Source organism: Vanellus vanellus (assembly GCF_965231255.1).
Source record: "Vanellus vanellus genome assembly, chromosome: 28".
NCBI lineage: Eukaryota > Metazoa > Chordata > Aves > Charadriiformes > Charadriidae > Vanellus > Vanellus vanellus.
This window is the reverse complement of record NC_138933.1, coordinates 2,278,458-2,301,607: the sequence shown is the minus strand read 5'-3', so window position 1 is coordinate 2,301,607 and position 23,150 is coordinate 2,278,458. Positions and strand designations below refer to the sequence as shown.

The following is a 23,150-nucleotide window of genomic DNA, read 5'->3' as shown; positions in this document are numbered from 1 at the left end:
GCGGTGGGGTGGTGTTAAGGGGGACGGGGGGGGGGAGGGGAGGCAGGAAAGGGGGACCTGGGGGGGCATTTGCGTCTGCTGAGGGGTCTGTAGAGCTGAGGATGGGGGATTCTGGGGGGTCTGTGGAGCAGAATGGGGGCACCTAGTGGCACTGCGGGGGTGCCTATGGGGCAGGATGGGGAATTCTCGGGGGTCTGTGGGGCAGGATGGGGGATCTTTGGGGGTCTGGGGTTACGTGAGGCATCTGTGGAGCAGGACGGGGGTGTCTGGGGGGATCTCTGGGGCAGAATGGGGGATCCTGGGGGGTCTGTGGGGCATCTGGGGGGGGCTGTGGGGCAGAATGAGGGGTCTGGGGGCACCTGGGGAGCAGAGGCAGACCTGGGAGTCTCTGGGGGGTTGGTGGGGGGGATACATCATCCTTAGAGTGCTCTGTGCAGGACAGGACATGGGGTCCCGGCTGTGCCCAGCCTGGCCCGAGCTTGGCCAGGGCGGCGTGGGGAGCGATGGGGCAGGGGGAGCTGCTGCTGCCCCACTCTGCCCCTCCCCCCCCCCGCCCCCATCTGCCGGGATGCAGGGACCCCGCGGCCCCGCTCCGTGTCTGTGCGTCTGCCCGCGTGTCCGTGCGCCTTTGTGGCCGCCCTCAGCGCGGATTGTTCTGGCTCTTTGCAGGGCGTCAGCAGGGCCGGGGCCCCGCGTGCCCCATGCTGAGCCAGGCCCTTCGGCCGCGGCCCCGCTGACTCACCCCACGTGCGGGGACGGGCTGCTGAGCTGGCAGGGACACGTCGCCCGACTCCCTGCAGGCAGGGGCAGAGGGGCACCCCCCACCCCAGCCCTCTCCTGATGCTCCCCAGGGCACCCTGGCTCTCATCCCTGGTGTGTGAGCAGGGCTGGCTATGGGGATGCCCCCTCTCCCCAGCATAGGCAGGCACCTTCCCCCCCACTCTGCTCCCCCCAGCCTTTCATCTCATCCCTGCCTTTCATCTCTCACCTGGGGATGGAGCGCTGGTCGTCGTGGCAACACCCCAAAGTGTCCCAGCTCGTTGCCATGGCTCCCAGAGATGCTCTGAACCCAATCCCAGGACCCCTGCAGCCCCCCGCCCCATCCTCAGCCCCCTCCTGCACCCTGGGGGTGCCCTGTGCCAAGCATGGCCCCCTCCCTCCCCACAGCCGGGGGGTTGGCAGTGCAGGAGGGGTGGCAGGGCTGGGGGGTGGGGGGTGCCCTCCCTGGGCATCCTCCCCGCTCGCCTCATCCCTGCAGCTGCGCCATGGCCATCGGGGAGGTAAGGCCCTGCGAACTGCGCTGTCCCAGCCCCTTCTCCCTGGACCCTCCACTCACCCCCAGAGCCATGGCCTTGGGGTCCTGGGGTCTCTCCCTGACAGGGGGGTGGGTGAGCAGCCCTCGACTCATGGCGACCCTCCCAGTCTGTCATGTCAGCACCCAGCCCCAGCACCCCAGCCAGTAGCCCTGGTGCAGGAGTCCCTATGTGCCCCCCCCATGCCCCCCAGCCCTGCTGTGGCTCCTGACCCCACCTCTGTGCCTGTAACCCCCTGCAGCCATGGCACCCATCTCTGTTGCCACAGTGGCTCCATTGCCATGGTGGTCCAGTTGCCATGGTGACCCTGTTACCAAGGTGCCTCATTGCCAAGACACCCCCATCGCCATGGTACCTGGTCACTGGGGCATCCTGTTGCCATGGCACCCCATCACTGAGGTCCCCCTTTGCCACAACACCTCATCACCATGGCGCTCTGTCACCATGGCACCCCATCCCTGTGGCACCGGGTCTCCATGCTGCCTGCCAGGGTGATGCCTGACCACCCTTGTGCCCCCAGGAGCTACGGAGCGGGTGCTTCTGGCGGGGGGTGCTGGCAGAGGCAGTGGCGACGTTCATCTTCGTGGGGGTGGTGCTGGGCGCCTCGGCAGCCCCTGGGCCTCTGGCACCAGCGCTGGCCGGGGGGCTGGTGGCCGGGGCGCTGGCCTGCACCCTTGGGGCGCCCCAGGCCAACCCAGCGCTCACCCTGGCCCTGCTCTGCACCCGCAAGATGGGCACCCTGTGTGGCACTGCCAGGCTCCTGGCCCAATGTGCCGGGGCCGTGCTGGCCTCCGCCGCTGCCCGCCTGGCGCTGCTGGATGATGCTGGCCTTGTCACCAGGGTGAGTGTCCCCATACCCGTCCCTGTCTCTATCCCTGTCACGGTGGTGGGGTGCTGAGGCCAGGCTGTCATGGCAGGTGAGCACGGCAGGGACAGCGGGGCAGGCTCTGGCCTGGGAGACCTTCGCCACCTTCCAGCTGGCGCTGACCGCCTTCGCCATTGCTGACCGGGTGGCCCCCGAAGGTGGGCTGGCCCTGGGTAGTGCCATGGTGGCCGGTGCCCTGGCCGCGGTAAGGACCCCCACTTGCCCCCACCCTGGGGCTGCCGGCCCCTGTCCCAGCCGTCCCTGACCCCCATCTCCCACAGGGGCCGTTCTCGGGGGGCAGCATGAACCCAGCGCGCTCGCTGGGGCCGGCCATCGTCACCGGCATCTGGGATGACCACTGGGTGAGTCAGTGGCACCCCCGGGTCCCCCCCCAGAGACCCCAAGATGGGGATGGGTGCCCTCAGATGCAGCATGGGACCCCCACAGTCCAGTCCCCACCCCAGGACCGGGGTCTCTGGCTCTTCCCTTCCTTTGGATGGGTCCCCCCAGGACAGGTCACCCTCAGCTGCATCCCCAGTTTGGGTCCTCCAGGTCCCTCCATTGCAGGATGGGTCCCCCAAGTCCCCATCCTTGGGACGGGCCCCCCCTGATCCCCCCATCCCAAACGTGTGATCCCCCCGTGGGTCCTCATGCCTGGAGAAGCTTCCGGCAGGCTGTCCCCATCTCTGGTGTGGGGTCCCCGGTCCCCCCATCCCTGGGGCAGTGCCCAGCATCCCCCAGAACCCCCTGTCCATGTGTCCCCCTGTCCCTGGGGCACTCCTGACATGTTTCCCCCCCCCCCCCCTCCCCCCGGAGCACCCCTGATGCCATGTCCTCCCTCCAGGTGTACTGGCTGGGGCCGGTGCTGGGTGCGGTGCTGGCCGGGTTCTCCTATGAGTTCGTCTTCGCCCCCAGTGCCTCCCGGGAGAAGCTGGGCGCCTGTCTTGCCTGCCGGGATGTGGCGCTGGTGGAGACCACCAGCCTGTCACCCACCTCACCCTCCACCCGTGGCCCCCTGGGCCCCCCAGCTGAGCGGGGCCAGGGCACAGCCTGAGCCCCCTGGACCCCCAGCTCTGGCCAGAGGTGGCACGTGGGCCCTGACGCCGGGTCCCCGCCAGCCCCCCAGCCCTGCACCATCCGTGGGGGCACACAGGGCACGGGGCCCCCCCAGCAGGATGGGGAGGTTGGGTGTGTGTGTGTGCACAGATGGCTCCAGACCCCCCTCCCTATGACCGTCCTCTCCCCCTGGGAGGATTAAAGGTGGCTTTGGGTCGCAGCTGGGTGCAGAGTGTTGCTATGGGGGACGGGGGGTCTCGGTGGCTGTGAGACCCCCCCGTCCTGCACCCTCAGGGCACGGGGACAGCCCGATACCAGGGTCCTCCCTGTGTACATGCCCCCTCCCTGGCTCCCCCAGGCAGGTGCCCCCTCCCAGCGGCCCCGTGGTGAGGGTGGGGGCCGGGACCCCCTGTCCGCCCGTCCCGTGCCAGGGCGCTGAGCGCAGCAAAGCCCTTTGTCGCAGCCTCTGCAGCCCCGGCAGATTTCTGCGGGCACCAATGGCCGTGCCCAGCCCTAATCCCCCCCCGGCCGGGGAATTAGCGCCCGCTAAGCCGGGCTGAATAACCCTCCTGCAGACAACAGGGCCAGGGCGGGGGGAGCCCCCGCGGCCCCCCAGCGGGGCTGGCCCGGGGTGTGGGGGGGGGACACCCAGGGCCCCCCCTGTGTGGGGCTGGGGGAGGCTGGTTCCCAGCAGGGTCACCCCAAAGTGTCCCCCAAAACATGGAGGGAGGTATCACTGCTGCCCCCAGCCCCTGAGCATGGTGGTCCCCCAAACCCCACAGAGGGTGCCTATGGGTCAGACACCCCCCCCCAACAAGGCAGCCCCAGGGATGGGGGGGTGCAGCTCGGAAGGGGGGTCCCCACTATCCTGGGGGTGCTGGGCTGCCCCTGGGGGGTGGTCCTTTGCCATGCGTCACCCGTCCCCCGCACCGGGCAGCGAAGTGGTTAACGGGGGGTGGCGGTGGTGGGATCCCACCCCTGGGGCCGGCCCGGGGGGGCCTTATAAAGGTGGGCACAGGCGGCCCCCCGGGGAGGGGAGCGGGGCCGTGGAGGGCAGCGGGGCCAGGCCATGCGGGAGCTGCGCTCGTCCTCCTTCTGGAGGGCCGTCCTGGCCGAGTTCCTGGGCAGCCTCCTCTACGCCCTGCTGGGGCTGGGGGCCTCCCTGCGCTGGGCCCCGGGCCCCCCCAGCGTCCTGGGGGCCGCCCTGGCCTTTGGGCTGGCCCAGGCCACCCTAGTGCAGGTGCTGGGCCACGTCAGTGGGGGCCATGTCAACCCGGCCATCACCCTGGCCTTCCTGCTGGCCTCGCAGCTCTCCCTGGCCCGTGCCCTGGGCTACATGCTGGCCCAGCTGCTGGGTGCCCTGGCCGGGGCCGGTGTGCTCTATGGGGTGACGCCGGCCCCCGTCCGCGGCACCCTCGGCCTCAGCGCGGTGAGCAGGGCTGGAGGGTGGGGAGGGGGGCTTGGGGGGACTTGAGGGGTTGGGGTACAGTGGGGTGGGGAGGGGGGAGGGGGGCTCCAGGAGGTGTTTTGGGGTTTGGGGTGCTGTGGGGCTGTAATGGGGGATTGCAGCGCTCAGAGATGCTTGGGGGTTTGGGGCACTGAGGGGCTGCGGGGGGGCTGATGGGGCATTAGGGGGTTCAGGAGGTGGGGTGGTGCGGGGCAGTAATGGGGGCTGGGTGTCTGGGAGGTGTTTGGGGGTGAGCAGGGGTTTGGGGTACGGTGGGGCTGGGGATGACAAGGGGGTCGACAGGGAATTGGGTCCAGGAGGTGCTTGGGAGTGTGTGTGTGGGGTGACAGCCAGGGCAGTGAGGGTTTGGGGCGCTGAGGGACTGGGGGGACCAGTTCTGTGGGGTGCTGAGCCCCATCCCTACACAGCTGCACCCCGGCGTGGGCCTGGGCCAGGGCACGGTGGTGGAGCTGCTCCTGACCGCCCAGTTCGTCCTCTGCGTCTTGGCCAGCTTCGATGACCGCCACGACGGGCGCCCGGGCTCTGCAGCGCTGCCCGTCGGCTTCTCCCTCGCCCTCGGCCACCTCTTTGGGGTAAGGGCGGCTGCAGGGACCCTCCTGGCGTCACCCCGGGGGCTGGGAGGGGGCTCCGGGGCTGCAGGGGCGGCTGGCTGTCACCCCACCACCCCATCCTCCCCGCAGATCCACTACACGGGCGCCGGCATGAACCCCGCACGCTCCTTCGCCCCCGCCGTCATCACCCGCAACTTCACCAACCACTGGGTAAGTGGGGGGGTGGAGGGGACCCCCCCCCATCCCATCCTGGGGCCTCCCTGACCTTCCCCGCCTGTTCCCATCCCGCCCCAGCCATGGTGTCCCCGCCGAGGGGGGGCGGCTGCCAGAGCCACCCTGGTGACAGCAGCACCTCAGGGTGATGGGGGCTGCGCAGATGGGGCGCAAGGAGCCCCCCCCAGCCCTGCTGCCCCCCAGTATCTCGGGGGGTACACGTGGCTAACCCTTGCCCGCGCTGCCCCCTCCCCCCCCCCCCCCGCACTAGGAGGTGGGTGCCGGACCCTGAAGGGATGGGGGCCCGGGGGAACGGGGGGTCTGCAGCCGGGGACATCCGGGGGTGGGGGGGTGGGGGTGCGGTCGTTGCGGGGGTGCCGGTGCCCACGCCGCCCCCCCGCAGGTGTACTGGGCGGGCCCGCTGCTGGGGGCGGCGCTGGGCGCGGTGCTCTACGAGTTCGCGCTGTGCCCGCGGCCGCGCAGCCTGGCGGAGCGCCTGGCCGCCCTCAAGGGAGAGCCCCCCGCCGCCGAGCCGCCGCCCGAGCCGCCGGCCGAGCCGCTGGAGCTGAAGACGCAGGGCCTGTAGGGCCGGGCCCGGCCCCCCCCGCCCCGCCCGGTGCCCGCCCGGCGCCCGCCCGCTGCTTTGCTGTGACGGGGCCGCCGCGCTGCGTGTGGTGCGTGTGTGTGCGGCGCGGCGGGCGGCGGCGGCGGCGGGGCCCCGCCACCGGGACCGGGACCGGGACCGGCATCGGGACCGGGACCGGGACCGCCCCGCCGCGGCGGGAGTTCTGTGTTCGGTGAATTAAACCTGCTCTTTTATTTTGGTAACCGCTCGCGACCGTGACCGGGGCCCGGGGGGAGTTGGGGAGGGAGCGGGACACCGGGGGGAATCGGGGCTGGGCCCGCGTCGCCGCGGCAACCGCGCGGGGGCTGCCGGGAGGCGCCCCCCTCCCCGCAGCCGCCCGTTCCCGCGCCCGCAGGGAAGGCCCCGCCCCGGAGGAGGGGCTGCGCCTCAGGCAACGTCGCACTTAAAAGGGCAATGCTGCGCACCGCCCTCCCTCCCCGCAGGGCTCCCCATGGGGGACGGGGACGGGTGTCTCCCCGCAACAACAGGGTGGGAGGAGCGGGGTCGGACATGTGCGGTGCCCGAGGTGGGGGAGGCTGCAGGGCACCGCGCCGTGATCCATGCCCATAGCAGGCGGCGGGAGGGGTTGCGGGCCCAGCGGGTCTTCTCGGTTGTGAATTGCCGCTTGAAGCCCGCGGGGGGGCGGGCGGGTCCTCTCGTCGCGGGAACTGGGGCGGTTGTGTAACACCGCCCCCGCGCCGGTTCCCGGGCGCTCGGCCGCGAGGGCGGCTGAGACGGGGCTGGCGGTGAGCAGGGGAGGCCGGGCCGGGCCGGGGAGTGCTCCCGTACCGGGCGGGGGGGAGACACCGGGATGGGCTGGTGCCCGGGGAGCGGGCGGGTGGCAGGGGCACTGGGACCGCCCGACGCTCCGGTACCGGCGGCGGGGGGGGGGGGGCGGCTGGTGTTCCGGGGAGGGGAATCCCCGCTGGTGCCCTGATCTCGGGAAGCACGGCACCGGGGCCGGCTGGTGCCCCGCTACCGGCGGTGGGGGGGCCCGGGGGCGCACCCCAGACCGGGGGGGGGGGGGCATCCGGCGGTGGCGCTGACGGCCGTCTCGCAGAAGGTTCGTGGTCCGCAGCGCCCCACCGCGCTGCATGGACTGGTACATGATGAACTGCGAGCTGCTGGCCACCTGCAGCGCCCTGGGCTACCTGGAGGGCGACGTCTACCACCGGGAGCCCGACTGCCTGGGTAGGTGGGGGGGCGGGGGGCGGGAGGGTTCGGCGGCGGCGGGGGCTCACGGCCCCGTCCCCCCTCCCCAGAGAGCGTCAAGGACCTGATCCGGTACCTGCGCCATGAGGACGAGACCCGGGACATCCGGCAGCAGCTGGGGGCAGCCCAGATCCTGCAGAACGACCTCCTGCCCATCCTGGTCCAGTACCCGCAGGATAAGGTGCTCTTCGACGCCGTCGTCAGGTACCGGCAGGGCAGGGTTTGGGGGCTGGGGGTGGCCCCGCAGGGTCTTCCCACGGAGCGGTGGTCCCACACGCCCCCACCCTGCCTGGTCGTAGGCTGATGGTGAACCTGACGCAGCCGGCTCTGCTCTGCTTCGGCAAGGTGCCAGCGGATGCCACCTCCCGGCACCACTTTCTCCAGGTCCTGTCCTACCTCCAGGCCTACAAAGAGGTGCGTCTGCCTGGGGAGGGTCTCCTGGGTGGGAGGCTCTGCCCGTTCTCCCCTCGCTCACACAGGGTTTCTGCAGGCTTTCGCCAGTGAGAAAGTTTTTGGGGTGCTCAGCGAGAAGCTCTATGACCTGCTGCAGCTGGTGAGTGCCGCATCCCTGTGCGACTCCTGGGGATTGAGGGGTCTGTCCCCGCTAAGCGGGACCAGGGTCCCCATGGGTGCTGCGGGGAGCCCTCATGGCTCCATCGCTCCAGGACTGGGAGCAGCGGCAGGAGGAGGACACGCTGCTGATTGAGAGGATCTTGCTGCTGGTGCGCAACGTGCTGCACGTCCCCCCAGACCCCACAGAGGAGCAGGTACTGGAACAGGACCTGTCCCTGGGTACCCGGCAGGTCTGGGGACATGGTGGCTCCCCGGGGACCCTGACACTCTGCCTGCTGAGCACCCCCTGCCTGCTGCTTCCCCCCAGGGCGTGGATGGTGACGCCAGCGTGCATGACCGGGTGCTGTGGGCGCTGCACATCAGCGGGATGGACGACCTGCTCAAGTTCCTGGCCAGCGCCCAGGTGGAGCAGCAATGGGCCCTGCACGTCCTGGAGATCATCTCCCTCATGTTCCGTGACCAGGTGAGCCGGGGGGCGGTGAGGCAGGGAACAATCCCCCCGGAGCCCCCCTGCAGCACTGACGGCGCTGCCCGCAGAGCCCGGAGGAGCTGGCAGCGCTAGGGCAGGGGCAGGCGGCTGCCGAGCACGGGGAGGACACGCGGGAGTTGGAGAGCCTGCGGCAGCGGGAGCTGGCAGAGAAGAGGGCTCGAGCACTGCAGCGCCCATCCAGGTGAGAGGGAGCTGGACCCCATGGCTGGGCCAGGACCCCCGTGGCAGGGCCAGCACCGCTCAGCTCGTGTCCCCCTGCCCCAGGCACTCCCGCTTCGGTGGCTCCTATGTCCTGCAGGGCCTGAAGGCGATTGGGGACCGGGATGTCGTCTTTCACAAGGGGCTGCACAACGTGAGCGCAGGGACAGGGATGTGGCTGGGGATCGGGGGGGGGGGGGGGGTAGAGGGATGACATGGGGACTCGAGGCTGGCTGCTCCCTGCTTCTCCCCTGCAGCTGAAGAGCTACAGCCATGACCTGGGCAAGGAGATGCGGCGGGTGCCACGGCGGCGCCAGGCTGCCCCCGAGGCTGAGTCCCCCCGTCGCTCTGCCCGCAATGTCCGCCTCTTCCTGCGCTGCTTCTGCCAGGACTTCCTGGAGGGTTGCTACAACCGCTTGATGCTGCTGGTCAAGGTGAGGGGCAGGGAGGCTGTGACCCCCTCCCTGGGCGGTGGGACCCCTGCTGAGCCCCCCTCCTGCCATCCCCAGGACCAGCTGGTGCGGGAGAAGGCTCAGCAGCACGACGAGACCTACTACCTGTGGGCCACTGCCTTCTTCATGGCCTTCAACCGCCGCCAGGGCTTCCGCCCTGAGCTCGTGTCGGAGACAGTGGGTGTCCGCGCCTTCCACTTCATTGAGCAGAACCTCACCACCTACTACGAGATGGCGCTGATGGACAAGAAGGAGGCAGCCACCTGGGCCCGCAGGTGGGTGCCTGGGACCCCCACCTTGGGCTGCCTGGGACCCCCTCTGGGTGCGGAGCCGTGATGGTGCCTGTCCCCAGGATGCACTTGGCCCTGAAGGCGTACCAGGAGCTGCTGCGGACGGTGCAGGAGATGGACCGGTCCCCCTCACAAGCGGTGCGGGACAGCAGCCAGGTCATCAAGAGTGAGTCCGTCTGTCCCTCCACCCAACCCTGTGGGGGAAGGGGGTCCGATCTCAGCCCCTGCCGGCTGACGCCCTCCTCCCCAGGCAATATCTTCTACCTGATGGAGTACCGGGAGCTCTTCCTCGCCCTCTTCCGCAAGTTTGACGAGACCAAGCAACCGCGCAGCTTCTTGCGGGACCTGGTGGAGACAGCTCATCTCTTCCTCCGCATGCTGGAGCGCTTCTGCCAGGGCCGCGCCGGCCTTGTGGTGCAGGTGGGGTGCGCCTGCCCTGCCAGGGAAGGGTCCCTAGAGGGGCCAGGCAGCCCCTCCTGATGCCATCTTTGTTCCCCCCAGAGCAAGCGTGTGCGGAGGAGGAAGAAGCCGCGGGCACCTGCAGCCCTCACCCCGCAGCCGCCCAGTGCTGCGGAGCTGGAGGAGCTGTGGGCAGGATTGGCGCCGCAGCTCCAGGCCTGCCTGCAGGTAGGGGGAAGGATCCGGCCCTGCGGGGGGGCACCGGGTGTCTTTGGAGTGGCACAGGGTGACAGTGTCCTGCCCCAGGGCGAGGTGCCCCTCCCCGAGGACGTGGTGCCCTTCGACGCCGCCTCAGAGACGCCGGTGGAGGAGCAACGTGCGGAGGCTCTGCTGCGGATCCAGGGGTGCCTGCGGGACGCCCAGGCCCCCCAGGCCCTGCGGCTGCTCCGCTCCGCCAGGTACAGGCACCGTAATTCCCATCCCACACCTGGGCAGGGGTGAGGGAACACGGTGCCAGCCCGTCCCCCTCTCCCCAGGGATGTCTGGCCTGAGGGGAATGTGTTCGGACCCCCTGATGCGGGGCCACCCGAGGAGACCCGGCTGCTGCGGGAGATCCTCTTCGCTCCCCTACCCCGTGAGTCCCCAGCCGGTGGCACCGGGAGCGGCGGGCTCTGGGCCGCAGTGCTCCTGGCCCTCACCACTGTCCCACTGCAGGGCATGCACCTCCCGAGGCTGAGGAGCCGGAGGAAGAGGAAGAGGAGGATGAGGAAGAGGAGGAAGAGACCATGCAGGTGTCAGAGAAGGAGTTCAACTTCCTCGACTACCTGAAACGGTGAGAGGAGGGGACAGGATGGGTCCGGGGTGGTACCGCTTGCTGGGGTGGCCCCGCTCACCGGGACTGCCGGGGCAGGTTTGCCTGTGCCCCTGTGGTCCGGGCGCTTGTGCTGCTGCTGCGGGGGTACGCCCGCAACAGCCCCCGCACCAACCACTGCGCTGCCCGCCTGCTGCACCGCCTGGCCCGCGACCTGCACATGGAGGCCCTGCTCTTCCAGCTCTCTCTCTTCTCCCTCTTCCACCGCCTCCTCAGTGACCCTGCTGCTGGCGCACACCAGGTCAGGCGGAGCCCAGCGTCCCCGGGGGAGGGGTGTCCTGTATCCCCTCTGGCATCCCCCAGCCCTGCTCTCCCTCCCTCCACCCACAGGAGCTGGTGGCATTGGCCAAGTTCGTTCTGGGCAAGTTCTTTGCGCTGGCGTCCACCAACAAGAAGGCCTTCGTGGAGCTGCTCTTCTGGAAGACCCCGGCGGCCGTGCGTGAGATGACAGAGGGCTACGGCTCCCTGCGGGAGGGAGAGGGGTGAGTGGGGCCAGGGAGGGGGCTGCCACCCTCCCCTTGCCTCCCCTCGCCTCCCCTCACCTCCCCTCCCCTCTGCCCAGGGCTGGCAGGAGCCGGGTTCCCCCCTGGACCCCCCAGGAGGAGCAGGAGCTGCGGGAGTTGTACTGGAAGTACAAGGAAGTGGAAGGTACTGGGGCTCCCCGGGGTTTGGGGGGCAGCAGGACCCCTGGGCGGGCAGCAGGAGCTCCCTCCCTGCAGCCTCTCCCGCTCCCTCCGCAGGCGAGGACGTCATCGCTGCCATCCTGGCCCATCTCCCCACGCCGGGGCGGACGCGGAGGCAGGTGGTGAAGCAACTGGTGCGGCTGGGGCTGGCCAACAGTGCCAAGGACTTCCCCCGGGAGAGGTGGGTCAGGGATCCCCATGGGACCCCCTTAGGACCCCTGGGCTGGGGTGGCCACCTCACCCCATGGCAGGGACCAACAGCCATGCACCCCCCAGGAAGGGCACCCGAATCGTGCTGTGGACGCAGGAGCAGGAGGAGGAGCTGACACGGCTTTTCGAGGAGTTCCGGGGCTCGGAGGGTGAGCGGGGCTGGGGTGGGCTCGGGGCGGGGGGGGGCAGCCCCCCAAAGCCCCTCACCCTGACCTCCCTCCCTGCAGACGTCCTGGGGAACATCATGAAGCACCTGACGGCGCGGCGGTCACGGGCTCGTGTGGTGGAGAAGCTGCTGGGGCTGGGGCTGGTGTCGGAGCGCAAGGAGCTGTACAAGAAGCGCCGGAGGAAGAGCCACGGCCCCGGACCGGTATGGGGGGCTGAGGGGGGTCTTGGGCTGTGCCCAACGGGTGCTGCCCTGTCATGGGCACCCACACGCTGCTGGTCCCCACAGGGTGCAGCAGGTGCCCCAGTGGCGCCATCCCGGGACAGCTCGGCAGAGGATGGGGACAGCGAGGAGGAGGAGGAGGAGGAAGAAGATGATGAAGCAGAGGAAGGCCCCATGGAGGAGCACTGGCTGCCCGAGGAAGGGGCTGGGCAAGGCCTGGTGCACCGTCTGCATCAGGAAGGTGGGTGAGGGGCTCCGAGCCCCCTGGTCAGGCTCGGTTCCGGGGCCGTATCCTGTCTCACCCTCCCCTGTCCCTAGGCCTGGCCGGACCCCTGCTGTGGCTGCAGAATTGCCTGCGGAGGACAGCCGGGGACCGCGAGGAGGATGGTGAGCAAACGGGGGGCACTGGGGACCGGGGTGGGGGCCAGGGCTGGGCTGATGATGCTCTCGGCCCAGGCGTGTCCCACCCGGTGCCACTGGTGCCGCTCTCGGAGGAGAATGAGGATGCCATGGAGGACCGGCGCTTCCAGGCTCTGCTGCGGCAGCTGGGGCTCCGTCCCCCCGCGAGTGAGCAGGTGTGGTGCCCATCCCTGTCCCCATGCCCATCCCCTCGCTCCCAGCACGGCCCTACAGCATCTCCCCTCTGCCCAGGAATCCTTCTGGCGCATCCCCGCTGCCCTCACCCCACAGCAGCTCCGCCGTGCAGCCGCCTCCATTGCCCATCATGGTCCTGACCCCCCAGGACCCCCCCAGGGGCTGCTGGAGCTACCCAGGTGCCCCCAGGACCCTGATCCAGGTGAGGACTGGGGGTGTGGGAGCCGGGCTGGGGTCCTCCAGCTGTGGGGGAGGCCCTGAGCCCCTCTTCTCATGCCTGTCAGCAGAGCGGCCGCCGGCGGGGCTGAGATCGGACTCGGAGAGGTGAGAATGGGCTCCTGTGCTGGGGGGCCCCACAGCTGGGTCCTCTCCCCGACTCTCGGGGGGTCCCCTCCCTGACTTGGAGGGGGTTGTCCTGGTGTGGGGCTGAGCGGTGCCACCCTCTGTCCCCACTGCTGCAGCGAGGAGCCTGTCCCTGTCCCCGTCCCCGTCCCCGTCCCCAGCTCGGTGCAGTCGGGAACCAAGAGGCGACGGGAGCTCGACAGCGAGGATGAGGACAGCAACAACAGGAGCTCAGGTGCGTGCAGCCCTTCCTGGGGGGCTGTGGGGGCTTTACCTCGGTAGTGCTCTGGGTGTCACTAGGAGCTGGGCACGAGGTGCCATTGGGTCACACTTTACCTATCCCTGGACCCTTTGCCAACTCTCTGGTGCTGGGGAGAGGGTGGGGGGACAGGGGTGTACCCCCACTGCCTGCACCCCTGGCCGGGGGGGCTCAGCCCCCTCCCCACTCCCTCTGCCTGCAGGCACAGAGCCAGACCCCGCAGCCCCCCACTTCCATGGGGATGAGGATGAGGATGAGGACCCGCAGCCCCGGGGGAGGCAGAAGCGCATCCGCCGCGTGGAGGAGGAGGAGGAGGAGGAGGATTGAGGGGCTCCCGGGCCTTGAGCTGTTTTCTGGTTGTTCTGCATTGTTTTAAAGCTGTTTTTAACGGTGCTGCAAAAACACAGGGCAGCTCTCCACCCTGTCCCCTTCCCCAGTGTCTGTCCTAGTGTCTCCGTTTCCCTCCTACCCCAAACTCCCTCTTTTCACTCTTTTCCCTCAGTTTGTAGTTTTATTCCCCCCCCAACACCTTTTAAATCTGGAAATAGACCAAATAAATAAATGCAGCTCTAGCCCTTGCCTGGTGTGTGGGGCCGGGGTTGGCTGGGTCCCTGGGGGTGCCCTGTCCCCGTCCCTGCGCTGGGGGAGGGGGCCAGGCCCCGCGTGTTGCAACACCTCTTGATAAGGCGGCTATAAAGGGGCCGCAGGGGCGGCAGCGCCAGCGGCTGGACGGGGCAGCGAGGTGGCTGGTGGCGGCGAGCGGGTGAGCTGGGGCGCTGGGGGGCCGCGAGGGGCTGCGGCTGTCGGGGGGCTGATGGGGGCCTGCCCCTTCTGCCTCCACAGGACCTCCTTGAGCTTCCACCATGTCCCAGGCTCTGCTCTTCCTCCTCCTCCTCCTTGGCCTGGGGAGCAGCTCTGTCGTCCCGTCTGTGCCAGGTGCCGATGACTGGGCTGCGGCGCGGGTGCTGCTGGCGGAGCAGATGCCGCCGCGGGCCCTGCCAGGACGCGGGGTATCGTGCCAGGACCTGCGGCCTGACGCCCTGCCCAGCTTCGCCCACCTCCCACCACTGCCCCGCGCCCTGGCCCGCGCCGCCATGGCTCTGGCGCTGAGCGGGGCCGCCTGCGAGCGCGAGGCTGAGGCAGAGGTGCTGCGGCTGTACAGGGAGCTGGGACACACCACGGCCACCGCACTGCTGCGGGGGCTGGTGCGGCTACGGGACACCCCGGCACCTGAGGCTGTGCCGCTCCTCCTCAGCCTGGTGCAGCGGGGGGGCTCTGTGCCGACACAGCCCTGCGCGGCATCGCCCCGGCTCCGGCGTCCCATGGCCAGTACCCACCCCACCCCACCCGGGGTGCCAGCCGTGGGGCACTCGGCCAAGCGGGTCCAGCGAGCCATGGCCCGTGCCTGGCTACCTGTGTGCCGCTATGCCACCCGGCATCGGTCACGGCGCCGGCGGGAGGATGAGGACCCCTGCAACCCGCCGGGGGAGCGGCAGGCCCACGGGGTGATGGAGTGGGTGCCGGGGGTCAGCACCTTCTACAACCTGGGCACCAGCCTCTACTATGCCTTCCAGGGCTGTGAGGCCCTGGCCTCCACGCGGGCCCTGGAGGTGGCCGAGGACTTGGGATATGCCGGACTGGCTGCCCTCACTGCCGGTGCCAGCGGCCCCGTGGCCCTGGGACTGCAGCTGGGGCTGCAGCCGGGGCTCAAGGCCGGGGTGCGGGCGCTCATCAGCTACTTCACCTCAGAGGGGGACCCCCCACCGGCCCCCACTGCCCACAGCGGCCCTGTCCTCATTGTCTGAATAAAGGCCCCGTGCTGCGGCTGGCTCGGTGTCGCTGTCCCTGTCTGGGGAGGCCACTGCTGGATCGATGAGGGGCCGCCCTGCCCTGGGGCATGGGGACCTTGGCCCCACGGGGAGGCCTTGCCTGAGCCACGTGGTGGCAGCTGGCCCGTCCCTTGTCCCCATCCTCGTCCCACCCAGAGTGTCCTGCCCGGCTCTGCCTCCTGCAGCCCTGTCCCTCTGGTCCCAGCCCTGTCTTTCTCCCCACAGCCTGTACCCACAGCTTGTCCCTTTACTCCAGCCCCGTCCCTATGGCCCCAGACACGTCCCCACAGCCTGTCCTCATCCCAGTGGCTGCACAGCCTGTCCCCACGGGCTGTCCCCGTCCCCATGGCTTCTCCCTGTCCCTACAGGCTCTGTCCGCCTCTCCCTGTCCCCATGGCCTCTTCCTGTCCCCATGGCTCTGTGCCTGTCCCCACGGCCCGTCCTGGACCGGCGCTGCCAATCCCCTCCCTACCCCCGGGTTCCCTCTCTGGCCACGCCCCCTCTGACGTCATTTCGGGGAAGTGGGCAACCCCGCTGGAAGCCGTGTCTCCCGGCCTGGGGGGCGTGGCCTTGCCGCCGCGCTCCGCCAATCGCCGCGCAGAGCGGGGAGGGGGCGTGGCCTCCGCGCCTTCCTGCCCCGGCAGCCAGGAGCGGCCGAGGGCGCCGAGGTGGGAACGCGGCGCCGGGGCGGAGCGGGGGGTCCCGGGTGGGTCCCGGGGGTCCCGTCTGCAGGGGGCCGTGCGGGGGCGGGGAGCACTGCTGGGGCCAGGGGCGGCGGGGCGCAGACAGAGGATCCCGGGTGGGGCACGGCGAGAACCCCCTCGGAGGGCTCCTTGTGGGTGTCCCACTGGGGCGGGGAGTGTTTAGGAGCACCCACCACCCGCGATCCCCGCGGGGGGGACACTGGGGCCGCAGGGGACCGGTCTGGGGGTGACCGTGGGGGTGCAAGGGGGGAGTGGTCTAGGGGTGCCTCTGGGGAAGGGAGTGGGGGTGCTGCACAGGGGGTGCAGGCTGCCCTCGAGGGGGGTGCGTGTGCCCTCGGCCCGTGAGCTCAGGACAGCTCGGTCACCGGCACCTGGCCCCGGGCGGGAAACCTCTGCCGTTGCTCACCCCTTCCTCCCGGCTCAGGAGGGGGCTGCCAGCCTGCAGCCAGCACAAGCTAGACAGAGCAGGGGGACCCTGCAGGACCGGGCTGCCGCAGGTGGGTGCGTGGGGTGTAGGGCTGCTGGCCACGGCGCCGGCGTTGCATCCTCCAGTTGTGGCATGGCCAGAGGGGTTGGTGGGGCTGCCCTGACACCTCTCCCACCCCCCAGCATGGCGCAGTGGCAGGAGGTGCAGAGTTTGGCCAACACCTACCTGGAGCAGGTCCACCAGCTGTACGCGGGGGCGGCGCTGCCCATGGTGGTGCGGCAGTGCCTGGCCGCCTGGATCGAGGACCAGAACTGGTAATGGGGCAAGGGGGCGTCCGGGGCTAGGGTCTGCGCTGGCCGGTGCATGCTGGGCCGGTGCTGAGCCCGCGGTGCTGCAGGCGCCAGGCGGCTGAGCCGCTCTCCTCCCATGCGCGGATGCTCTTCCATTCCTTGCTGGCGCTGCTGGGCGAGCGCCTGGGCAGCCCGGGGCTGGGCGACGAGGACTTCATGCTGAAACACAACCTGCGCAAGGCGCGCCGTGACCTCCAGGTGGGCAGCAGGTCTGGGGCAGGGTGGGGGTCTGGGGGAGTCTCTGCACCCCACTGACCCTCTCAGCCCCTCCGCAGGCTGAGTTCGAGGAGTGCCCGGAGACGTTTGCCAACCTGGTGGCCAACCTGCTGCAGGAGGAGCGGCGGATCCTGCGCCTGGGGCAGGCGGGGGGGCAGGTAGGCTGGGGTCCCTCACCTCCACCCCACAGGACCCTGCCGCCCGCTGCCTGACACCCCATGTCTCCGCAGGTGGGGGCTGCCCCAGCGCCCAACACACCCCCGGAGAGTGACAGGGAGCAGCAGATCCAGCGGCGCCTGGCTGAGTTCCACATGGCCCTACAGGTAATGGCCCCCCCAGCACCTCCCAGGCCCCTAGGGGCTGCCCAGCCCCTCACCCCCCACTCTGCCCCCCAGGAGGCCGAACGCGCCTTCCGTCACCTGGAGGACCTGCAGGACGCCTTTGACTTCTGCTACAAGGTGCACTACCTGCCGGGTAAGGACTGATCCTGTGCACCCCGGGGGCAGACGCAGGACAGCGCTGCCCTGTGCCCCCCCTGACCCCTCTCACCCCCTGCCCACAGGCGAGGACAGGACCAGTGACCCCCAGTATGCCCAGCAGGTCCAAGCCCTCCAGGCCAAGCTGCAGATCCTGGACCGGCAGCGGCGGGTGAGAGGGGGCTTTGGCCGGGGCGGAGGGGCATGGGGGGGTCCGTGGCCGCCCTGCGCCCCCACTCAGGCGCCTGTCTCACCCCAGGAGGTGCTGGCTCAGATGCAGCAGCTTCTGGGGCGCAGCGAGACCCTGCAGGATTTCCTGCAGCAGGAGCTGGGGGCCTGGCGGGAGCGGCAGCAGCACGCCTGCCTGGGGGCCCCTGTGGACACCCGCCTGCGCCCGCTGGAGACCTGGTAGAGATGGGATGGGAGGGGGACCGGGGGGTGTCCGCAACCGACCCCCGCTGAGCACCCCGTCCGGTGCCCGCAGGTTCACAGAGCTGGGCCAGGGGCTCTTCCAGCTGCTGCAGCTGCTGCGGGCGCTGGGGGACCTGAGGCAGAAGGTGACATACGAGAGGGACCCGCTGAGGGAGGAGACCCCCCTCCTGGAGCGGCGGCTGCAGGAGCTGCTCACCTACCTGCTGAAGAGGTGGGGGTGGCACAGGGGGGGCCGGTAGAGGGGGGGCACACCGAGGCTGGGGCAGCCCTGACCCTCCCGGTGCCCCCCCAGCGCCTTCGTGGTGGAGCAGCAGCCCAGCATGCCCAACGCCTGCAAGCGCCCGCTGGTGCTGCGCACGACCAGCAAGTTCTCGGCCCGTGCCCGCCTGCTCGTCCGCCTCCATGACCGCAACCACCGCATGGAGGCCAAGATCCACATCGACAGGTCGGGACCCCCGGGGGTGGGCACCCCTGCCTGGCCGCGGTGGTCCTGGTGCCCCACTCCCCACTGACACCCTCTTGTCTCTTGCAGGAACCCCCCTAAGATAAAAGGGTGAGAGCTGAGCGAACGCCGGCTGCGGCGGGCAGGACTGTGCCCCCCCTTGGGGGATCCCGGCCCCCCACCTGTGGCCTCTCTCTGCCCCGCAGGTTCCGCAGGTTCAACATCCTGACGTCGAGCAGCAAAACCCTGCTGGCAGGGGACAGTCCCCAGGACGGGCTGGTCTGCGACTTCCAGTACCTGGTAGGGGTCCCCACCCGGACCCCCGGGTCCTCTGCAGGGTGGGGGAGCAGGGCCGGGACCCCAGCCCAGCCCCCAGGATGACTCTCTCTCCTGCCTCGCAGACGCTGAAGGAGCAGAAGGACAGCAGGTCGGGCAAGGGTGGCAAAGGCGCAGGCGAGGTGGGTGCAGGGCTGGGTGGGGGCTGCAGTGTGCGGGGGCGGCCGGTGCTCCACGGTGCCACCTCTGCACAGGGTCCCCTGGTCGTGACGGAGGAGCTGCATCTCATCACCTTCACGCTGGCGTACGCCTACTGTGGGCTGGAGCTGGAGCTGGAGGTGAGTGCGGGGGGCTGCGGCGGGGCAGGGGGGTCTAGGGGCTGGCGACCTGACCCCCGCTCCCCTCACAGACCTCCACGTTGCCCTTCGTCATCATCTCCAACAACAACCAGCTCTCCAGCGCCTGGGCATCCATCCTCTGGTTCAACATGCTTAGCAGTGACCTTAAGGCAAGTGGGACCCCCTGGCCCCAGCCCTGTGTTGTCCCCCCCCACTGCCCCCAGCCCTGCTGCCCCACACCCCGGTCCTGGGGTCCCATCCCCATCCCTGCTCCTCACCTGGTCTCCATCCCTGTCTCCTGTCCCTGGTTCCTGGTCCTGATCCTCCCCCGTGCCCTGTCCCTTCTCCTGTCCCCAGTCCCTGCTCTGTCCTGGTCCCTGTCCCACCCCCGTCCCCTGCCCCGGTGCATGTCCCTGGCCCCACTCACACCGTCTCCCACAGGACCAGCAGTTCTTCTCCAAGCCGCCCCCGGCGCCCTGGCCCCGGCTGGCCGAGGTGCTGAGCTGGCAGTTCGAGAGCGTGGCCGAGCGGGGTCTGAGCAGGGACCACCTCCACATGTTGGCTGAGAAGCTCTTCGGTATGGCCGGGTGCCCCCCCCAAGCCCCTCGGGGCCAAGATGGGGGGCTGTGCTGCCCCCTCACCCTGCTCTTGCCTCCAAGGTTCGAAGCCGTCTCCGGAGAGCACCCTCACCTGGCCCAAATTCTCCAAGGTGAGCGGTGGCCGTCCCCCCACGGCCCCATTCCACTGTACCCTGCTTCCCCCCACCCCCGGCCCCGTGCCCCCCATCCCTCCTCACCCACCCTCTCCCGCAGGACGGCGCCTCCCGCTTCTCCTTCTGGGCCTGGCTGGATGGGATCCTGGGTCTGCTCCAGGAGCACCTCAAGCAGCTCTGGAAGGATGGGTAGGAGTGGAACTGAGGGGCCGGGGGCACCGGGCGGGGGGGGCACAGGGGCTGATGGTGCCTCCCCCAGGCTCATCCTGGGCTTCGTGAGCCGAAAGCAGGAGAAGAAGCTGCTGAAGGGGAAGCGAACGGGGACGTTCCTGATCCGGTTCAGCGAGAGCATGCTGGGGGGGGTCACCTGCACCTGGGTGGAGCACCCCGAGAGCGGTGAGCATCATCCCGTCACCCCCCTCTGAGGGTCAAGCCCTTCACCCCGGCCTCAGGCCTGCCCTGGGCACTGACTCCGTCTGCCCCCCACCTCGCAGGGCCCCCCGCTTTCCGGGCAGTGGTTCCCTACACCGCCACTGAGCTGGCGTCCCTGGCGCTGCCGGACATCATCCGCGACTACCAGCTGCTGGTGGAGGAGAACATCCCCGAGAACCCCCTCCAGTTCCTGTACCCCGACATTGCCCGCGACGAGGCCTTCGGGCCCTACTACAGCCAGCAGCAGGAGGGTACGGCACGGCACGGCACGGCATGGTGCAGTGGGAGCACCCACTGCCTCCTCTGACCTCTCCTCTGTCCCCAGGGAACCTGACGGAGCAGAAGAAGTACCTGAACCGGCGCCTCATCCGTGTATCCTCCAGGTGAGGCAGGGGGAGGCCTTGGTCCCTCTGTGGCTCCATGGGACCCTCTCAACCGCATCCTTGTGTCCTTGAACTTGTACCCGTACCCGTACCCATACCCGTACCCGTACCCTGACCCGTCGTCTCTCCCTGCAGGCAGGCAAATGAGTCGTGGCAGACAGAAGAGGAGTTGGTGGCTGCTACAGAAAACCTGGAGACACTGCAGCTGCAGCCCGGTGGCCTGGGGACACAGCAGCCTGGTGGCCTGGCACTGCTGCAGCCCGGGAGCTCGGGGGCACTGCAGGTCCCGTCTGGGAACCTGGGGATGCTGCAGGCGATGGCCGGGAGCCCGGGGATGCTGCAGCCCTCGAGCCCAGGGACGCAGCAGGTGATGGCCAGGAGCCCGGGGACGCAGCAGCCCGAAGGCTCGGGGACGCTGCAGTCAGGGCCTCACGGCCTGGAGCCACCACAGCCGCTGCAGGTGGGATCGGGGGTCTCAGAGATGCTGCAGCCAGGAGTTGGGGATGTGGAGCCGCAGCTGGTGCTGCAGCTGGTCCCCAGGGGCCAGGGGACGCTGCAAGTGGGACCAGGGGGTGTGGGGACGCAGGTGCTGCCCGAGGGGCTGGGGATGCTGCAGCACACGGGACCCCAGGACCAGGAGACACAGCAAGTGGAACCTGGGGCTGTGGAGCCACAGCTGCTGTTGCAGCTGGTCCCTGAGGGTCAGGAGACGCTGCAGGTGGGACCACGGGGCTTGGGGACACTGCAGGCGCTGCCCAGGGGACTGGAGACACTGCAGCCGGTGGCTGGGGACGTGGGGATGCTGCTGCCGGTGGCGGGGGATGTGGAGCCGCTGCCGGTCCCCGAGGGGCAGGGGACACTGCCACCGGAGCTGAGGTACCTGGAGCCGCTGGCTGGGAGCATGGACATGCAGGAGCTCCTGCAGTCGCTGACGGAGAGGCTGGAGTCAGGCTCAGGGACGCTGGAGACGCTGGAGGTGCCGGAGCTGATGCCCGACATGCCAGAGGCTGTGGATGGGGGGCTGGCCCCCGGGCTGGCGAGTGAGTGTCAGGGCTGGGGGGGACAAAGGGGGGGTCACCTTGGCACTGACTTCTCCCCGTCCCGCAGGCAGCGCCGCACTCCTGAACCCCCGCGACCCGTTTCTGCCACAGCTGGAGGACGCAGCCCTGTCCCCTGTCAGCTCCCTCTTCACCGCCGATTTCCCCCCACTCCACATCGACGCCAACGACTTCCAGTGACTCCCCCCGCCCCCCCCCCCCGTAAATAAACCTCTTCCAACCCCAGCTGCCTGCACTGCCTCCGCTGCCTGTACTGCCTCTACTACCTGCAGGCAGAGCCGGGTCGTGCCGTACACGAGGAGCCGCTCATCTCCTTCAGACCTTTATTAGAAATCCATAAATACCCGAGATAAATAGGGAGCGTCGCACATAAATAGCCCCTCGGGGCGGAGGGGAATAAATAGTCGGGGGGGGGGGATCCGCAGCCGGCTGGCCTCAGCGGGGGCTAGCGCTGTGGGTGAAGACGCGGCTCATGACGGCGGCGAAGGACTGGAGCCGCTGGAGCGCCAGGTGCTGCAGCAGCGGTTGGGCCCAGTTCGTGCTGGGGGCCGTGGTGTGCCGGGGGAAGCGGCCATGCTCCTGCTGCGGGGAGAGCGGGGTTAGGGGGGGGCTGAGGCTGTGGCTGATGGGCATCCACCTCCCTGGCTGCGGGAGGAACAGGTCCCCACTGGGGCTGCCACCCCACACCTGCCTAGACCCCCGAGCCCCTCACCTGGACGAGGCCCAGCAGCTGGTCCAGTGTGGTCTCCAGTTGGGGCAGGCGTCGGGTGGTGAAGATGTCGGAGCTCAACAGGTCCCGGTAGTGCTGCAGCCCTTGGAGGATGCGCTGCAGGCAGCGCTGCGGGGAGCGGGGCGTGAACTGGGGACCCCGGGCACATCCCCCAGCAGCCTGGGACCCCCGGGCACCCCTGGGTCCCAACACCCCTGGGAACCCCAGGCACATCCCTCAGCACCCCTGGGTACCCCCAGCACCCCCGTGGACATCCCTCAGCACCCCTGGGACCCCCAGGCACATCCCCCCAACCACCCCCATGCTAATCCACCCCCGGGCCCCCTCAGGCTCTCTGGCCGTCCCACCATGGCCCCGCAGCACCCCGTGTCCCCCAGTACCGTGTTATTGGTGTCCAGCGTGGAGGGGTCGCAGGCGTCGCTGCAGCGGATCCGGGGGGGCCAGTTCTTGGGGTCCTCCTCAGTCAGGTGTATCTCCTCCTGGCATAGGGGGGTCAGTGGGGTTCCCACGTCCCCCGGACCCCCCCCAGCACCCCGCACCCTCGGAGCACCCCTCCTGCCGTGATGCCCCGCACCTTCCAGCGCCCAGAGACCCCCGGTGTCCCCCCGGCCGAGACCCCCGCGCTCACCAGGACCCGGTGCGGCTCCTTCAGGGTCGCCACCAGTCGCGACAGCTCCCGGGAGAGGCTCCTGCAGGCGGCCCAGTCCGTGCGGGGGGTCGGGACCGGCACCGGGGCCGCGGGCGGCGGCAGCAGCAGCGGGAGGCAGAGGCAGAGAAGGAGGCGGCGGAGCGGGGCCATGGTCGGTCGGTCGGTGCCGCCACCGGCGCCGCCACCGGGCTCTTATGGGGCCGCGGCAGGTGGGGAATCCCCGGGGCAGGTGGCACCCGCCCCCCGTTACTGCGAAATCGCCGCCTCCCTCGAAAGCAGAACCGATACCGGGCCGGGGTCCCCGGGCTGCGCCCCGCCGCGCCCGGCCCCGAGCCGCGCCGGGACGGGACGGGACGGGCAGGAAAACCCGGGGCAGTTCCTGGCGGCTCCGCGCCCGAAGGCGCCGTGGCGGCGGCGGAACGGGCGGGACCGGCACACGGCGACCGCCCCGGGACCCCCCGCCCGGCGCACCTGCGCCGCCCCGCTCGCCCCGCCGAGCGCACCGGGACCCGCCGCACCCCGGCGGTGTCTCCCCGGTGTCTCCCAAGTCTCCCCTTGGTACCTCCCCGGTGTCCCCTCGGTGTCACTCGCAGTGTCCCCCGTGTCCCCCGCCGCCCCCCGACTGCACCGGGACATCAGCCTGG

The 23,150-nt window shown here is 70.1% G+C and overlaps 6 protein-coding genes across 6 annotated transcripts; 5 read left to right on the top strand and 1 right to left on the bottom strand.

The window, feature by feature from the left end:
* Nucleotides 1-1,139: 1,139 nt before the first annotated feature.
* Nucleotides 1,140-3,432, top strand: LOC309682325 (uncharacterized protein). Its single transcript, XM_082496399.1, has 5 exons — nt 1,140-1,280; nt 1,834-2,154; nt 2,231-2,383; nt 2,460-2,540; nt 3,023-3,432. Exons 1-5 carry the CDS (start codon nt 1,146-1,148, stop codon nt 3,230-3,232), a joined length of 900 nt encoding a protein of 299 aa, XP_082352525.1. The 5' UTR covers nt 1,140-1,145; the 3' UTR covers nt 3,233-3,432.
* An 871-nt stretch (nt 3,433-4,303) lies between these two features.
* MIP (major intrinsic protein of lens fiber) lies at nt 4,304-6,052 on the top strand (the record flags this gene model as incomplete). The annotated part of the gene is made up of 4 exons (XM_082496385.1): nt 4,304-4,663; nt 5,110-5,274; nt 5,383-5,463; nt 5,870-6,052. The coding sequence occupies 4 exons, from the start codon at nt 4,304-4,306 to the stop codon at nt 6,050-6,052; spliced, it is 789 nt and encodes a 262-aa protein (XP_082352511.1).
* A 746-nt stretch (nt 6,053-6,798) lies between these two features.
* TIMELESS (timeless circadian regulator) lies at nt 6,799-13,624 on the top strand. The gene is made up of 30 exons (XM_082496537.1): nt 6,799-6,837; nt 7,152-7,282; nt 7,354-7,507; nt 7,603-7,717; nt 7,794-7,856; nt 7,969-8,070; nt 8,184-8,339; nt 8,414-8,547; nt 8,631-8,718; nt 8,822-8,998; nt 9,074-9,291; nt 9,369-9,472; nt 9,557-9,726; nt 9,808-9,933; nt 10,012-10,163; nt 10,242-10,339; nt 10,420-10,537; nt 10,616-10,817; nt 10,907-11,058; nt 11,139-11,224; nt 11,317-11,440; nt 11,536-11,618; nt 11,697-11,839; nt 11,924-12,098; nt 12,176-12,244; nt 12,314-12,432; nt 12,509-12,653; nt 12,739-12,775; nt 12,913-13,028; nt 13,255-13,624. The coding sequence occupies exons 2-30, from the start codon at nt 7,186-7,188 to the stop codon at nt 13,377-13,379; spliced, it is 3,648 nt and encodes a 1,215-aa protein (XP_082352663.1). The 5' UTR covers nt 6,799-6,837; nt 7,152-7,185; the 3' UTR covers nt 13,380-13,624.
* Nucleotides 13,625-13,915: 291 nt separating this feature from the next.
* On the top strand, nt 13,916-14,857 carry APOF (apolipoprotein F; the record flags this gene model as incomplete). The annotated part of the gene is made up of 1 exon (XM_082496488.1): nt 13,916-14,857. The coding sequence occupies one exon, from the start codon at nt 13,916-13,918 to the stop codon at nt 14,855-14,857; it is 942 nt and encodes a 313-aa protein (XP_082352614.1).
* Nucleotides 14,858-16,100: 1,243 nt separating this feature from the next.
* STAT2 (signal transducer and activator of transcription 2) lies at nt 16,101-21,358 on the top strand. The gene is made up of 22 exons (XM_082496495.1): nt 16,101-16,326; nt 16,410-16,560; nt 16,638-16,736; nt 16,809-16,901; nt 16,974-17,052; nt 17,141-17,226; nt 17,314-17,462; nt 17,539-17,697; nt 17,779-17,931; nt 18,019-18,039; nt 18,135-18,228; nt 18,330-18,386; nt 18,459-18,542; nt 18,614-18,712; nt 18,984-19,119; nt 19,202-19,251; nt 19,355-19,443; nt 19,514-19,650; nt 19,749-19,937; nt 20,012-20,069; nt 20,205-21,109; nt 21,177-21,358. The coding sequence occupies exons 1-22, from the start codon at nt 16,145-16,147 to the stop codon at nt 21,305-21,307; spliced, it is 3,201 nt and encodes a 1,066-aa protein (XP_082352621.1). The 5' UTR covers nt 16,101-16,144; the 3' UTR covers nt 21,308-21,358.
* Nucleotides 21,359-21,562: 204 nt separating this feature from the next.
* On the bottom strand, nt 21,563-22,656 carry IL23A (interleukin 23 subunit alpha; the record flags this gene model as incomplete). Its single annotated transcript, XM_082496532.1, has 4 exons — nt 21,563-21,709; nt 21,840-21,965; nt 22,238-22,336; nt 22,486-22,656. 4 exons carry the CDS (start codon nt 22,654-22,656, stop codon nt 21,563-21,565), a joined length of 543 nt encoding a protein of 180 aa, XP_082352658.1.
* Between the last annotated feature and the right edge of the window lie 494 nt (nt 22,657-23,150).

Excerpts from the sequence above, each read along its gene's own strand:
- LOC309682325 (XM_082496399.1), top strand. The coding sequence starts at position 1,146 with ATGGCCCCCTCCCTCCCCACAGCCGGGGGGTTGGCAGTGCAGGAGGGG. Across the intron at positions 2,155-2,230 it reads ATGCTGGCCTTGTCACCAGG|GTGAGCACGGCAGGGACAGC; the intron begins GTGAGTGTCCCC and ends CTGTCATGGCAG. Across the intron at positions 2,384-2,459 it reads TGGCCGGTGCCCTGGCCGCG|GGGCCGTTCTCGGGGGGCAG; the intron begins GTAAGGACCCCC and ends CATCTCCCACAG.
- TIMELESS (XM_082496537.1), top strand. The coding sequence starts at position 7,186 with ATGGACTGGTACATGATGAACTGCGAGCTGCTGGCCACCTGCAGCGCC. Across the intron at positions 8,719-8,821 it reads TTCACAAGGGGCTGCACAAC|CTGAAGAGCTACAGCCATGA; the intron begins GTGAGCGCAGGG and ends TCTCCCCTGCAG. Across the intron at positions 9,934-10,011 it reads AGCTCCAGGCCTGCCTGCAG|GGCGAGGTGCCCCTCCCCGA; the intron begins GTAGGGGGAAGG and ends GTCCTGCCCCAG.
- STAT2 (XM_082496495.1), top strand. The coding sequence starts at position 16,145 with ATGGCCAGAGGGGTTGGTGGGGCTGCCCTGACACCTCTCCCACCCCCC. Across the intron at positions 16,561-16,637 it reads AGGCGCGCCGTGACCTCCAG|GCTGAGTTCGAGGAGTGCCC; the intron begins GTGGGCAGCAGG and ends GCCCCTCCGCAG. Across the intron at positions 16,902-16,973 it reads AGTTCCACATGGCCCTACAG|GAGGCCGAACGCGCCTTCCG; the intron begins GTAATGGCCCCC and ends TCTGCCCCCCAG.